Below are 17379 nucleotides of genomic sequence, written 5' to 3'. Positions count from 1 at the left end.
GAGTTAAGAACGACATTTTTGGCTGCTCTCTATACCTGGCCTTCACAAATCCCCAAATTGCATTGTTGTCACATTTCATATGAAAGAAGTTTCAATCTTGTCGTGCTATCTTGACACACCCTGAAAATTGCTGTAAGTGCGACAACTTACCAAAGGAATTTCATGTCAGAACGCGTTTGACACACGTACATGCCCGACTACCGTAAACTTTGTTATTATAACTCGGGACTTCGGCAACCAAATTCAACCAAACTTCGGGACAATGCACAAAATGATCAAACAAAATATGGTTGTTATTGTTTATATTCCATACTCTTTGTTTTGTTTATTCAAGGTCAAAAATTAAAACGGATTTTTCTCGGAACTTCAAAAAGTGACGTGCGACAAGATAACAGACAACGTCGAAATGTTGCTCACTCTTTCCCAATTCTTCAGTGCAAGAGGAGTCAAATTAATTAAAACTCCAAACAACGCAGGAACGAAACTATATTTCCCACGTGCTTCGACACTTGGATGTGCACTTCCGGCAACGGCGATGACGTTTCGCGACAGCCCACGGTCCGGTGTCTCTAGGTGCTACTTTTTGCCAGCCAACAGCGCCCACCCCACAGCAGTTGTCGGCGACAAAAGTTATAAAACTGTCATTCAGGCAACAAGCAAAATCACTCAGCGCGGACAAACGCCAGGATTATGCACCACGGCGGAAAATTGTGGCCAGTTGTGGAAAACTTTTCCCAACCCCTTTTTTCCATCAGAACTGACGAGGTGTTGAATTGTGTGTTTTTTTTTTTGCTTGTTTGCAAACTAGGTTGGACTGGACATACATTTGAGGGAAATGTTGGAAAATTCAAATGTTTCTCAACATTTTAATCAACTTTCACTAGTCTCTGAAATGTTGGCAAAAGTTGTTTAAAACTGCACATCGGTAACCCAGACTCGAGGCGACAGAGTGCATGTGTTATTTGCTGAGCATTAAATCGTCTCCTCAAACAGTGTAGATAAGCAGATTTGTCTGTTTTCTCGATCTTTCGTCAGAGTGAACAATTTCCAGGTACTGAAAGCACTCTCGCTCTGGATTTTAGTTATACTAGATTCTCTGGTCAGCTTCAGCTGCAAAAGGGGTTGTTTCGTGTTTTCCCAAATTCAGGCAAGAGTTAAGTTCCAACTCAAAACCAAACACCAGCAAGTTTGAAATGTGGCTGTTGATTACGGGTTTGATGCTGCTGGTTTCGACCAGTTCCGGGTCCGTCCTGGCACCATATCAGGTGAGTAGGTGGAACTTTTCACCTGGATCATCACCAGTAGTCATCGCCACCCACCACCCTCAAACTGTTTTAGGTTTCCATCCGGTCCAGTGCTCCGCCAATTGTCGGTCAGTTGCAGCCTCCCTCCTCGAATTATGGTGGATCTGTGCCGTCCAGGCATATTTGCAGTGGCATCATCATCAAGGATAAGTACATTCTGACGACGGCCGGATGTGTGCATGTTCGGGAGCCCCAGTCGGGCCGGGTGACGTGAGTATTCTAGGGATTGAATTTTAGATTCTGATAATTTAACTATGGAGTTCTGATGGTAGATTGTTTTTATTCATTAGTATTTTTAATCCTCGTTTGAATTATTGGTTGCGCAATTCAAATTATTGTTTTCAAGTTTTTTTTCTGAAATTTCTTCAAAAATCAAAGGGTCAAAAAAATATGTTTTGCTGAAAATTTAAATTCTTATTTTGTTCTTGATCACGAACCCGAGGTCCGTTTTTAGATATCTCGTGACGGAGGGGCGGTACGACCCCTTCTATTTTTGAATATGCGAAAAAAATTCGATAATTTGCATCCTGTAACGGTGATGAGATAGAAATTAGATGTCAAAGGGACTTTTATGTAAAAATAGATAAGCGTACCCAGAATTTCTAAAAAAACTATTTTTCATCGATAAAAACACTATTTAAAAAAATATTCAGAACAAATTCTTTCATTTTAAAATTTCGTGTTTTTTTTCTAACTATGCATGGTCATTTATTTAGAGTATAAAAATGTTCTACAAAATTGTAGAGCAGACAAAAACAAAAATTTTGATAAACAAACATAAGGAGTTTGCTTATAAACATCACAAGTTATCGCGATTTTACGAAAAAAAAGTTTTGAAAAAGTTCTTTTTTGCGTTTCTCTTTGTGTCGTCGTCCGTGTCTGTCGCGGGTGTTGCGGGTGGGGATGTTGACCAAAAATATGTTTTTGCTGAACAATTTTTGTCCAGATGTGGTCCACTAGGTTCACTTCCAGGTCCAACAGCGTGGTATTTAAAATTGTACATTTTCATTGAGTCGTTTTAAAGTTATGATAAACAATCTATTTGGACGACTACAAAAAAGGGTGATTCTCAACACACCCGCAAAGAGCCGAATGTGATCGCCAAGGAAATGCGTTGTCAAATGCGTTGTCTGTATATTCTGTACAAATAGTCTGTAGGTAGTTTGATTTTTTTAGTTCATAACTTATTTTTATTAGGACCTTAGGCAAGAGGAAGCCACGGTGGATTAAGTAACGTTTTTGCCTTCCTCACTTTAATGAGGAAAAGCTCACTCGAAAAATTTAATTTTTAATTAGACCTCCTAGACCTACCTTCATTTGTACATATCGACTCAGAATCACCAGCTGAGCAAATGTCTGTGTGTTTGGCTGTATGTAGACATGTGTACCGAATCAATGTCACTGGAATATCTCGTCACTGGCTGAGTCGATTTTGACCGTATTGACCTCATTCGATTCGTCTTGGGTCCCATAAGCCCCTATTGAAATTTTTAAGATTTAGAAAAGCACATTGTTGAGACAGGCGGGAAGGTGCTACTCCGGGCACCGTTTTCGTGAGCAGGGCGAAATATAATTCTTTTATTTCTCACATGCTACAAAACCGTAATTTATTAAATAAATGAATTACAATCAGAACGTTCACAATTTAACAATAAACTTACAATTATGGTGTCTTTTCGCAGCTGACCTGTCCAGCTGCGCCCGTGCTCCCGCTTGCTCAGATTGTTTTGATTCTTCTAATCGTTTGCCAAGCGACAGCACGGGCACCAGTCAAACAAAACAAACACTAAAGCTAAGAACAAGATTGTCCGTTCGACGCAGTGGTGAACGCAGAACGCTGTGCCAGTTCGATTTTTCTAACAACTGTCAGTCGAACAATCAACAGGGGTTGCTTTGTTCAATGGTCGATGACTGGCAGGCTATGATGACAGGCGCAAAATTTTGCGTTTGCGTCCAGGTCTGACGGACAATCTTGTTCTTACCTTAACACTGACGTAGAACGAGGGGACTGCTTCGGCCGTATTTGGGACGTGCTCCGTCGCAACACACATTAAAAGTTATGCTTAAAAAACTGCTGCATATAAATTTCACAATTTGCATACAAACCTGCCATATTATTCTGAAATGACCTTTCTTGTGGATTAAGATTTTTTTATGATCTGACTTACCTATCCAAAATTACAAGCAGTTTAAAAATGGTCTGAATTTACATAACCTCAAATGGTCGGGTCTGATCGCCACAAAAAGCCGTGTAGAGGGATGCCATTTGGATTAAGTAACGTTTTTTCTAGAAAAGATCTACATATAATTTAAAGACATATAAGCTAAAGACACTAAATCGACCAGAAAACTCATTATCAAATTTTTAAATATTTACATAACTATTTTGACGTTAAAATGCAATGGAGACTTTAAGGCAAATCTTAAGAAGCAACGTTGCATTTTTTGACTTACAAAACAAAGCATTCAAATTGAAAACATTGTCTCTAATATTTTTGCAACCCAGTTGCCAACAAGCTCTGAATGATGTGTACCGTTAAATTGTAAACATTTAACTAAATTACGTGAACCAGGGTGGCATTGATAGGGTTTTGATATATTTTTGGAATATTTTTCAACTGGCAAGGTTTGTCTCAAGATTTTATTTTTTTTAATATTTACTGCACCATTTTTGGAAAAAAAAATTCAACTGTGTTCAAAAAGACAGTTGCGTTTAAAATTTTTATTGAGAATTCCAGGATGACTGTGATAGTCATAGATGTTCTTGTTAAATACAGATTAAATGGGTAAATTTTTTTCCCAAAATTTACCATCACTTAGGGTGCCGCTATAATTTCAAAGACAAAAATCAATGTTTTTATTGAGTTCAATAAGTTTTAAAACTTTTCAACAAAAAACATATACATGATTGGTTAAATTGTTAAAGATTCAGAATTTTGTTTATTTTTTTAAATAAATAGTGTTGTTTAAAAACATAGAGACATATATTGCATTTAAAATTGAATACGAAATACGAATCAAAAGTTTTCATATTTAGTATCAAATTTGCTCTACTTTTTAAACCTTCCAAGATTTTTTATAAACTTCTTTTTGAAGTACGTGGAAACTTCTCTACCACGGTCAGTATGATTTCATACCATTCCTTACGTATTTTATCTGTACTCGTCATTTTCCGGGAAAATCTAGTTTAGGTTTTAATTTTATTAATATTTTTCCATCACTTACTTTTGACTTCAAAATGCAATATCGTAAAACGGGGTGACTTTGATAGGTATAAGATTTTTCCGCAAAATGAAGAGTACAATTAAAATACGTACGGAATTGTTTAGAATCATACTGACCGTGGTAGAGAAGTGTTCAAAGTACCTCAAGAAGAAATTTTCATAAAATTTTGAGAAGTTTAAATTGTTAGTTAACTATAATTTAAAAAAAAATGTTGATGAAAGTCATTATTTTAAACTTCTCAAAGTGTCTTGATTTTCTCAATGAACATGATTTCGAATCGGAAAACGGAATGCATTTTCGGATTCTTTGGACAATTTTCCACTAGGAGAAGGTTAAATAAGTTTGTAAATAATAAATAATGTGTGTTTTTGGAACACAATTAAAAATAAATTTCCAAATTTATAGGCAATTTCAGTTGAACAAATTTTATGTAAAATGTGAAAACTTGTGATTCGTTCGTGCTTTGAATTCAGTATAAAATGCAATATAAATCGATAATTTTATAAACAAAACTTGTTCTAACAAATTTCAGGCAAAGTTCCGACTTTTTAACAATTTTAAATTGATATGTATTTTGCTAAAAAGCTTATAAACTTAGTTAACTAAGTATAAATATTGATTTTTTTTCCTAAAAACTTTATCAACTACTTTAGTGATGATATATTTAACGTACAAATAAAATTTGAACATCTTAAATATGATTTTAACAAGAAAAACTATGACTATCAAAGTCACCCCGGAATTTAAACTAAGAATTTTTAACGTAACTATTTTTCTAAACACTATTGAAAAAACTTTTAATCCAAAATACTGCATGGACTTTGTGTGGCCTACCCCAGTACATGTTTTAAAAATAATAATCTTGAGAAAAACCAAATTGAAATCCTATCAAAGTCACCCCGGTTTACGGCATCTGAAGAATGAAAATTTCAATGTTAATCTATTCCTATCAAGAGGGATCATGCTGTTCAAATTCATCAAAACCAATTCCTGATAATAAATCATAAGACAAATTGTTCTCGTCTCAAGATAACTTTCCTTAATTTCTTCAATTTCTCAATCCCCAATCGAAACCGCATCACGCTTAAACTCCCAACGGTCCAGTCGACTTATTAATCCTGGCGAAACTTTCATCATGGCTGGCAATCTAAGTGCATCCGGAGCAGCTGGGACCAACACCAGCAGCACCGTAAGACGCAACGTAATCTCCGTAATTCCGCACGAGGCGTACAACGCAACTTCCGGCGAGCACGACATTGCACTACTCAAGGTAATCAATCAGAACTGGATCAGTGCCGAGAGGGGGGTTGAACAGATTTAAACTAATTTCATCTATGTGTGGTGTGTGTGCGAGTTTGAAAATGTTTTGCTTATTAATAAACATGTCCTGCGGCTTCAAACTAATTATTTTAAATTAGTTCACTGTGAGCAATGCAAACAACATTCCGCGTTCGGGGAAAACGCCCGATGCTTTGCTACCCGCGGATCACTTACAAAATGAGCGCGAAGCCCGCGCCAACATTAATTACATTAACACAGCACACAAATCAGCCCCATGTCAACACACACACACACACTCACATTGTTCCCGTCAGCTGGCTCGCTTCCCTGCTGAACCAGTTGAGGCGGGAAAAGCGCAGAAATTAATTTTAATAAATTTAATAAACTTTTATTTCCATTCCATCCCTCCTGCGATCCAAAACCCGCCAACGGTGGCGGCTCATTTCGTAAAATGTGGCACCACTTGCACGTGATAAGCTTGACCGCCCGTTGCCGCTGAACAACTCCTCGGTCCAGTGGATCGAGCTCCAAGGACCTCCCCCGAACGTGACCAGCACCGGCGGACAGACAACCACAGCTAGCAACAAAGTTAATGAAAACTGTTTCATAAACATTTATAACAACTCTGTCGGGGTGAGTGCTTCGTTTTTTTTTCCTCTGGTTGCCAGCCGCCGGGGGTTTTCCACGATGTTTGCCGGAACGCCCCGGCGGAATCCTGTGGGGACAGTGGGAGTTTAACGCTTGAACCAGACTTTTAATAAAACTAATGTATAAGCTGAACCTGAACCTGAACCTGAACCAGAACCTGAACCTGAACCTGAACCTGAACCTGAACCTGAACCTGAACCTGAACCTGAACCTGAACCTGAACCTGAACCTGAACCTAAACCTGAACCTGAACCTGAACCTGAACCTGAACCTGAACCTGAACCTGAACCTGAACCTGAACCTGAACCTGAACCTGAACCTGAACCTGAACCTGAACCTGAACCTGAACCTGAACCTGAACCTGAACCTGAACCTGAACCTGAACCTGAACCTGAACCTGAACCTGAACCTGAACCTGAACCTGAACCTGAACCTGAACCTGAACCTGAACCTGAACCTGAACCTGAACCTGAACCTGAACCTGAACCTGAACCTGAACCTGAACCTGAACCTGAACCTGAACCTGAACCTGAACCTGAACCTGAACCTGAACCTGAACCTGAACCTGAACCTGAACCTGAACCTGAACCTGAACCTGAACCTGAACCTGAACCTGAACCTGAACCTGAACCTGAACCTGTACCTGAACCTGAACCTGAACCTGAACCTGAACCTGAACCTGAACCTGAACCTGAACCTGAACCTGAACCTGAACCTGAACCTGAACCTGAACCTGAACCTGAACCTGAACCTGAACCTGAACCTGAACCTGAACCTGAACCTGAACCTGAACCTGAACCTGAACCTGAACCTGAACCTGAACCTGAACCTGAACCTGAACCTGAACCTGAACCTGAACTAAACAGCTGAATCTGACCATTTCAACGCACTGTCGCCCACTGTCCATAAACGGAAGCGATGCACTTTGCCACAATCTGTTCCGCGGAACAAAAGGTTGTGGGAGGTGTGCATTTTCCCTCCGGTTTCACCACTCCACGTTCGCACTCCTACGCGCAAGTTTCGTGAGAATTATTTCATTCAACTGTGTAATTTATTGATAGTTGAAACAGTTTGGAAAACTCGGAGCGGTGGCGGCGGCGGCGGCGTCCACTTCTGTACTCGGGTGGTTTAATTTAAAAAAAAGTCTGGTTAACAATTTTTCATTGTCTGCTGCAAACAGCCAGTGTGCTGCTGGGTGGGTGGTGAAAGTAATTGCACTTATCTGTTGGTGGGATTATTGTAGTAATACTTTTTTTTTTGTTTTTCGTTGTACTACTTTTTTGCAGCCATCCAATTATCCTTACACGGTGGTACGGAATGTGAGCTTTTTCGACAAGTGGGTCTGCGATGAGCGGAACAGAGGAAGGATCAACGGAGGAGGGGAAGGTCGTTGCGTGGAGTACAGGTTTAGTGGATCGCAGTCCTGTTTGGTAAGTTGAATTATGTTTGTAATATTTTTTAAACAACTTATTAACAATTCTATGGACAAAATCCGTAAGGTCAAACTCAGAAAAAAATTTTATTAAAATCAATGTTTTGGATATTTCAAATGCATTTTTTAGTGAATTAACTTATTTAAGCAGTTCTCTAGAATTTCGGAAAGAAAAGTTTGGATAAAATTTTGCCCATCGATTCTTTCGGTCCAAGTAAGGCATTTTACATGATTGAAGTCTCCATACAACTTTGGGGGCTCTCCATAGAAAAGTGACGTGCAAATATTCGAAAATTTGAATCTTGAGAAGCAATTTTCTGATCAATTTAGTGTCTTCGGCAGAGTTTTTAATTATGATTAAGACTATTCGATATACGAACACAATAAAAACCTATTAATTAACTTTTTTTGCATCATTTTTAGAGCTATAGAGTACGACGAATGGTTTGATTTTGCCAAGCTATGATTGAAAAAGTGATTTTTACTGCTCCGATGAATCGAGAACTTGTCCGTGCAATGACCACGGAATTGGGCCGCCAGGCTTCTTCCCATTCTGAAATTGGTCATTGCACAGTGGTCCCGATCGTAAAATTAAGTCGAAAATGAAATTTTGGAAAAAATGTGAAGTTTTGGAGCTTTGGTGTCTTCAGAAGAGTTGTTGCAAATGGAAAGGGTCACCTTTGGGTTGATTGAAAATAAGAGTGGTTCAGTTTTAGGGTGATTTTGAAAATCTAACTTCTCATGAATATTTTTGGGAATAATGTTGTCTTCTAAAAAGTTGTTGAGCTTGCTATTCCAAGCAACTTTGTCCAAGACTCCAAAATATTATCTCGTTATCTACGCCTTCTACGACCAAATTTATAAAAAACATCTCTGGAGTTTTTTGTTTTTTTTTTTAAAGGTCCAATAAACCAAATTTCCAGTTTTTGCTTCTTGGGTGTTTTCAAAACCGCCTTGAGTCAGGGGTATTAAAAAACACCCAAAAAGCAAACACTGAAAATTTGGTTTATTGGACCTTTAAAAAAAAAACTCCAGATCTGAGCAAACCTTCAAAAATCAGTTTTTTGAACGTGGCAATTTAGGGTTATGTTTTAGAGAAAAGTGATATTCGGGCACTTTTGGAGCTCTAAAAACAAACATTTTTATTTTTTGACAGGTCAATTTGGACTTTAGGGTCAAAAATTACAGCAATTTTTAGTTCCAAAACTCCAAAGGGACCGTCCATAAACCACGTGGATACAAAGCTGTGTAAAATGAACATCAATTTTATCAAAAGAAAATACACAGAAACAACAGATATTTCAAAAAGATTTTTTTTTTCATTTTTTTCATGCAATTATTTGCATATAAGCAATTATCTACGAAAGCGGTTTTTTTTAAGAATTTTAATTTTTGTATTTTTTAATCCGCCTGAAACTTTTTTGGTGCCTTCGGTATGCCCAAAGAAACCATTTTGCATCATTAGTTTGTCCATATAAATTTCCATACAAATTTGGCAGCTGTCCATACAAAAACGATTTATGAAAATTCAAAAATCTGTATCTTTTGAAGGAATTTTTTGATCGATTTGGTGTCTTCGGCAAAGTTGTAGGTTTGGATATGGACTACACTGAAAAAATGATACACGATAAAATTTTTTTGGTGATTTTCCATTTAACTTTTTGTCACTAAAACTTGATTTGCAAAAAAAACACTATTTTTTTATATGTTTTAGGGGACATAAAATGCCAACTTTTCAGAAATTTCCAGGTTGTGCAAAAAATCTTTGACTGAGTTATGAATTTTTGAATCAATACAGATTTTTTCAAAAAATCGAAATATTTATCGCAAAAATTTTTCAACTTCATTTTTTGATGTAAAATCAAATTTGCAATCAAAAAGTTCTGGAGTGAAATTTTGATAAAGTGCACCATTTTCAAGTTAAGGCCATTTTTAGGTGTGATTGAAAATAGACGTTTGAAAAAATGAGAAAATTCTCTATATTTTGCTTTTTTGAACTTTGTGGATACGACCCTTAGATGCTGAGATATTGTCATGCAAATGTTTAAAAACATGAACACGGCGTGTTTTCTAGAACAACCTCTTAAGGAAAAAATAGTCATCGCTACTTTTTAATGCGTCTTATAGAAAATTTTCTCAGCTTTCCCATGCTTCTAAGAGCAAAATGTTTCATCGAGAAATTTCTTAGATATCTTTATTTTAAGTTTTTGTTTTAAATTCATTCATCATTTATTGGAAACTTTTTAATAACAGTTCAGGAAACTCGTCAAATGATGTGTTTTATGTGCTATTTACTCATCAAACTGTGCTAAATTAGACAAGGAACAAATTTGTAGAAGGTTGCAAATCGCCAAACATTTTAAAAATTATATTTTAACTAAGTTTTTTAATATTCTAAATTTGTTATGAATTAAAATCATAAAACCGCTTTTAAATTAATAAAAAAAATAAAATTAATAGATTATTACATTTTTGTGTGTACATATATCACGTGGCTGCTCTGATTTAGCTGATAGAACCAAAATTGTTAAAGGTGTGAGAATGGTAAGGGTGTTATTGGATTTTTATGAATAAATATGATATTTTTTTGAACCAAAATGAACCAGGAACATAGATACATAATTTAAAACCTAAAATGTACTACAAATTACTGTTGCAAGCTTCAAAAGTAATATTTTCATGAGTATGAAGTAAAAATATACTACTATTAAATGTTTTACTGTTGAAAATGCATTTAAAAATAGCAATAATATTCGTGTGTTTCAACTGAGAATGTTAAACACACCTTCCAACACATTTTTTGGTTTAAACAAAATTAAAATATTAATTTATCAAAAAATAAAACAGAAGTCTCCATTAAAAGCTATTCAAACAAAACTCAAGGAACTTGTAAAACGTTTTTAAAAAAGAAAAGTCGTCTATAATATTGCTGATTCCTTGATAATTTCATACAAATCAAACTAAAACAAAACCTTTCATACACATGAAAAGGATTTCTCCTGAAACTCTCCACAGTTATTTGTAGTCCCATTTCGAAAAACAGGTTAATGTTTGGTTAAGGAAATATCATATTTAATCATAAATATCAAGTAATACCCTTAACAATCTCAAACCAGAAAAAAATCTAAGCTAAATCAGAACAGACGGCTGATATTTATATACACAAATGATGAAATTATGTTTTATGATTTTAATTTCTGAATAAATCCCACGTATTCATAAACTTGATTGAAACTTAATTTTTAAAATTTTAGCGATTTTCAACCTTTTACAAAGTTGTTTCTTATCTTATTTTGCTCATTTTGATGAGTAAATGACACATAAAACACATCATTTTACAATTTTCCTGAACTGTTATTGAAAAGTTTCCGCTAAATGATGAATGAATTTAAAACAAAAAAACTTAAAATAAAGATATCTAAAAAAATTCTCGATGAAACATTTCGCTCTCAAAAGCATTGGAATGCTGAGAAAATTTCCTATAAGACACATTTGAAAGTAGCGATGACTATTTTTTTCTTCTTAATGTTGCCCACAAAACACGCCGTGATGAAAATATATGTTTTCCATGTCTCACCCAAACAAACCACCATTTTCTAACGTCTCAGCAACTAATGGTCTGATTTACAATGTTGAAATATGATACATTCGTGAAATTTTCCGATTTCCGATTCCGAAAAAATATTTTCAAAATTTTTGAATCAAGACTAACATTTCAAAAGGGCCAAATATTCAATATTAACTACAACTAAAACTCAATTTTTTTTCTTAAAACTTGTATAGTTCTGGCAGTTTTCAAAAAAAATTAATTCTTCTGGTTTCATTTGAAAGGTATTTGAAAATAAGTAGTTTCTGAAAGTTCTCTGAAATCATGATGACCCCTTCTCTGTTTTTGCTTTCCAATTGAAAGTAAGTTTTAACGATTTCAATGCATTTTTCAAATTTTAACCACTCGGGAAAAAAATGAAATTTATTTTTAGACTATGTATACGAAATTTTGCCCCTTCTTGCCCGAAAGACCTAAATTTGCATGTTTCCAAAAAAATTCATAATTATTTACGTATCGGATCAAAAATTCCAAAGTGGCAATCGTATTGTGATCTTTTTTCTGTGGAGGGGGGGCTGGGTTGGCGATTGTTCACGCTCCATACAAAAAAGATTTTATTTAAGAATTCAAAAAAAAATTGTCGACGTGGTTTGTGGATGGTTCCTGTTCATGAATTCAAGAAATAACTCTTAAAATTTCCAGTTAACGATAAATCTTTTTTAATGACTGAGTTTAAATATTGAAAAATTTCATATATGTGTGAAGTGTGAGCAGAATTGTTAGGACAAATCTGTTAGGGCAGTGATTAACTGGTTTGTAATAGAGAGCCTATATGGAGAGGCGAAATCGAGCAACAAAACTATGCAAGAACAAGGTTGGAATCAATTTAAAATAATTTTGGGCAATAAACTAGATTTATAACAATTAGGAGCGGCCGTGGCTGACTGGTTACGGTGTTCGCTTTGTAAGCGAATGGTCCTGGGTTCGATTCCCATCTGCTCCCAACGAGAAATCATAGGACATATAAATCTTGAAACTCTGAACATGAACGAAAAACCAAAGTCGCTCGAGTCGGGGTTCGATCCCCCGTCCTTTGGATTGGTAAGCAAAAATGCTAACCACTAGGCCATCGCGACTTGGTAGGCTATGATTGGAATTAGGAATACTGTTACTGTTACTATATACGCGCTGGGTCCTTGTCCATTTGACAAGGGTTCGGAAGTTCTAAATAACGTTTTAATCCGATTGATGCAAACGTTCTTCAGGGCGGGGCTTGTCAATAAAGCTGAAGTACCTCGCGCTCGGCTAGCCAGCGAAGAAATGGGACACCGAAGCTCGGCAGAGCTAACACCTTCCAAATGCCTATGCGAGTTATTTGCATGTATAGAATGTAGATCTAAAAATAAAATACATGGAAACAACTCAATTTGTAAGAAGCGACCGCGTGGTCCCGTTTGGTTGGTTGCACACACACACACACACATAAACTAGATTTATAACAATCACAAACATTGTAAAACTGTTGTTTATAATAATCTGGTAGTTTTTGTAATGTTTGTGCTTGTTCGGTGCAAGAAACGCGCCAGCACCAAAGAAAAACCACAAGTTTTTTAACCTTAAATGTATGACTTTGGGTGTTTGAAATTTCTCCCAGAACATTTCATTTCCCTATATAGGTCCCTAGTTTGTAAATACATGAGCAATTTTAAACTTTTTAAAGATGTCTTCAGAAGGTCAGCTTTTATTGTGAACATCTTAAATATACAAGTTTTTTTTTCTATTATCCCAAACAGTCATCCAAAAAGCAGTTTTTACCGAACATATATTTGACTGTAGCTTGGCACATTAAATATATTGAATATAACGTGCGAAGCAGAATAGAACTCGGCTTTGAAGGAATAAGGAAATACAAATAAAAACGAATTCCAAGCCTTATTATTAATTATTTTAAGAGCAATTCCAGCTCAAATCAGGATTTTTTTCTGGTACTTTTGTACCCGACCCTCTCCGATTTCAATGAAACTTTGTAGACATGTTATCCTAGGTATAGTCATTTTTGTGTATATGGAGCCAATAGTACTCGAGAATAACATTTGAGAAGGGCGTAAGGTATTTAAATATTTTAGTATTTTGCAATTTAAAAATTACTGTATCTCGAAGCCGTTGCATCGTATCAAAAAGTGGTCAAAGACAAACTTGTAGGAAATTGGAAGGGCTTTCTGATAAAAATACACTGAAACAAAAATACACGCCACTTTTATGTCATTTTTCAATTTTTAAGTTTAAAAAATAAATTTGAAGGTGATGTCACGATTTTTTTTTCGCTCAAAATTTTTGAGGAAATACCCTAAGATGCTACCAAAAGACTGACGAAAAATGCAGGAAGGTATGTCTCTCCTAAAAAAATACAAAAATCATTTACTAAAACTGTTTTTTTGAAAAGTGGTCTAAAAGTCAAAATTTTTGAAAACCGGTAGTGGGAATCGATTTTGCATAAAAGTCTCCATATTGACCATTGTCCTATATCGAATCCTTGGGAAGATACAGCGGTCTTAAAAATGAAAATGTTAAAATAAAGGGTTTTTTGTGGTTTTTGGCAATTTGTATATGACAGACTTGGGTTTTCAGTCTCGTAAATATTTTTACCGGAAAGCTCGTCCAATTTCCCATAAGTTTGCCTTTGAAAGCTCTTTGATTTATATCGTTTTTATATTTACGTAATCAAATTTACTATCCTGGTTTCTACCACACTGAAAAAAATATTCTATTTTCAGTTATAAGCAATGTAATTAAGCTTATATCTGTAAGCCTTTACATCCAATTGAAATGCTGTCAAAGGCAAACTTATGGGAAATTGGACGAGCTTTCCAGTAAAAATATCTACGAGACTGAAAAACCAAGTCTGTCATATAGAAAATGCAAAAAACCACCAAAAATCCCGTTTTTTCAACATTTTTATTTTTAAAACCGCTGTATCTTCCCAAGGATTCGACATAGGACAGTGGTCAATACAAAGACTTTTATGTAAAATTGTCTGGAAAATTGATTCCCACTACCGGTTTTTAAAAATTTTGATGTTTAGACCACTTTTCAAAAAAACAGTTTTAGTAAATGATTTTTGTATTTTTTTAGGAGAGACATACCATCCTGCATTTTTCGTCAGTCTTTTAGTAACATTTTAGGCTATTTCCTCAAAAATTTTGAACGAAAAAAAATCGTGACATCACCTTCAAATTTAAGTTTTAGACTTAAAAATCAAAAAATCTCATAGATGTGGCGTGTATTTTTGTTTCAGTGTATTTTTTTCAGTAAGCCCGTCCAATTTCCTACAAGTTTGTCTTTGACCACTTTTTGATACGACGCAACGGCTTCGAGATACAGTAATTTTTAAATTACAGAATACAAAAATATTTTAATACCTTACTCCCTTCTCTAATGTTATTCTCGAGTACTATTTGCTCCATATGCACAAAAATGGCTTATATAGGCCTAGGATAACATGTATACAAAGTTTCATTGAAATCGGAGAGGGTCGGGTACAAAAGTATCAGAAAAATTCCTGATTTGAGCTGGAATTGCTCTTAAACGAAATGTATCAAAAACTAACATTTTATTATTTGATATAATCAAGATAAAGTTGTTTTCAACCAATTAAAACAATCGTACGATATTGTTATAACTACGCTGCTTTAACGGATTTCGCCTCTCATTAAATAAACAAACAACATTCGTACATGTATTTCCAATTTATCGCGTTGTCACTTCCGTACAGCAACATGTTAAGCCCCTGTGCCTACAATAACAGATGTAAATTAATCCCCTTGTATCAACAGTTACAAATTCGCCGTCAGCCAAAATCCCTGCCACGCCATGTGATAATAATATAAAATTCAATAAAATAAACGACATCAATAGCCCAACAGACCCGCGTTCCGATTTGCATACAACATTCATTCACTTCTCCCCCCAGCTGGATCCGGACGTCCTGCGGCACAGCGAGGAACGCGGCACGGCCCTGGTGTGCAACTTTAAATTAGCAGCCATTTTGGCGGAAATAAATCCCCCGGTCAGCGCCGGCCAGTGCGTGGCCTCGATGCAGCGGAGAACTACGGCGTACTACACCCCGATGGAGCCCCACCTGGGATGGATCGTGGAGGCCATCGGGAGTTTGTGGGTGGTGGTGCCACCGTCGGCACTCCCAGCTTCGGGTTCAACCGTTGGCCAGGCATTAGCACCGGGATTTGTACCGGGACCCGCCGGCCAGGGGTCCTCCTGGGGGACCCAGCAGCAGGTTGCACCAGGTTCGTGGGTGGAATTTCAAACGCTCTGATTGAGTGACCGTTATGCGTTAAAAAGAGGGGTTGATTGATCTGGTTTTGGACTGCGTTTTATTCTTTTTTTTGTGAGAATTGTTGTTTGACAGTACAATTTTTTTTCAAAACTCTTTGTTATCTTGGTCATTCTTTCCCAACGCACAGGATACCGGAACAGTTTTTTCAACTTTAAAATATTTTTCATGCAAAATAAACTCTAAACAGATCAATCTACCTTAAACCAACTAAATTCTAGCACCACATTTCACCGACTTTTGTCGCCCACCTCTACCTCCCTCTTTTTTAATGCACCAGGAAACCACCCAAAATCGGCAGCAGTGGCATCATTCTGCAGTGGAACCGCGCTGAAAGTTTTTCTCTTTAATTTATTCATTTCACTAACGGTCATTTATCGATTCCATCACTGACTGACTGACTGGGACTGGCGAGAATGCGAAGGATGAGGGTTCTGGCAGCCAGGACCGCAACCACGTCAATCCATCCTTCGAAAGGGCCGTGATCCGGAACTTTGTGGTTTTTTTCTGTTTTGTTTTTTGAGTCTATATTCCTAGTGAAAAATATTGTAGCAATCGGGTAATAAATTTCTAGAAACAAAAATATTTATTTTATTTCATAAAACTGGTATCTAGTGAAACATTTGCAAACAAAAAATCCGTAAATGCATGAAAATTTTCTTTCCGCAGACAAAAATGCAAAAAAAGTCATTTTTATCCGGTACCTTAACCACACCACATCGAACCCGGTACAAATATCACCAGTTAAAAAACAAATCCTCCTTCCCTCCCCCCGTCATCGGTCCCACCCACTCCCTCTGAACCACGGAAATATTGCACGTTGTGTGATCAAAGCATGCAAACTCGAGAGGTTGCAGCACACAAAAAAATAACCCGCTTCCCGTTTTGCTTACCTTCCGGCGTGAACCCGATTAATGCAAATTTAATTTACCAACAGCAGATCGAAAATTGGAACGTTTCCCTGTTTTTTTTTGCCCTGTCGTTGTTGTTTTCGACGACCAGTCCAAACATGCGTAACACGAGCATACGGCCGCGCGAGGACACGTGCTAATTTGAATAATTAACATCGTGACGAAATGATACTGCGGTTGGGTGGGTTAAAGTTTCGTTACAGTAAAAACGTCAACTGAACATGGAAATCCTTATTATTGAATGCTTTTTTTTACTATTTTCTCTCCTGATTACAATTTAAAAATATTCAGTATTGTTTCGTTGAAAAAATAATTTTAAGGATATTGATAACGAGTTGATATCATGCAAAAAATATGATTATAAAAAAAATTAAAGTTCCCACTAAAAGTTTAAAAAACAAATACATTTTACTGAATCAGATCGGAAATTAATCAAACTCCCAAATCAAACCGCCAAGCATCGTAGCAACGAGCTTTTATAGCACGAACGTACAACCAAGGTGGCGATGCGCCACTCGTGCAGAGCTTTCAGAGAAACATTTCGTTCATTATGGCACCAACTTGCAATTGTTATAACGAAACGGAACGGAAATTGAAAGCATGGCAAGCTGAAATCTTTGGAATGTTGTCATCAGGTACTGCATTGATTAAAATTGTTTTGCTTTTAATATGACAATAAGGAC

At 36.3% G+C, this 17379-nt stretch overlaps 1 protein-coding gene across 1 annotated transcript; it reads left to right on the top strand.

Moving 5' to 3' along the window:
• The first annotated feature begins 1061 nt into the window (after positions 1–1061).
• Positions 1062–16370, top strand: LOC120418297 (trypsin-3-like). The gene is made up of 7 exons (XM_039580627.2): positions 1062–1265; positions 1339–1514; positions 5634–5799; positions 6288–6443; positions 7745–7888; positions 15408–15738; positions 16066–16370. The coding sequence occupies exons 1-7, from the start codon at positions 1194–1196 to the stop codon at positions 16176–16178; spliced, it is 1158 nt and encodes a 385-aa protein (XP_039436561.1). The 5' UTR covers positions 1062–1193; the 3' UTR covers positions 16179–16370.
• The last annotated feature ends 1009 nt before the right edge of the window (positions 16371–17379 follow it).

Source organism: Culex pipiens, chromosome 2 (assembly GCF_016801865.2).
Source record: "Culex pipiens pallens isolate TS chromosome 2, TS_CPP_V2, whole genome shotgun sequence".
Classification (NCBI taxonomy): Eukaryota; Metazoa; Arthropoda; class Insecta; order Diptera; family Culicidae; genus Culex; species Culex pipiens.
Note: the sequence above shows the minus strand (reverse complement) of the source record. Positions and strands in the feature narration are given on the sequence as shown.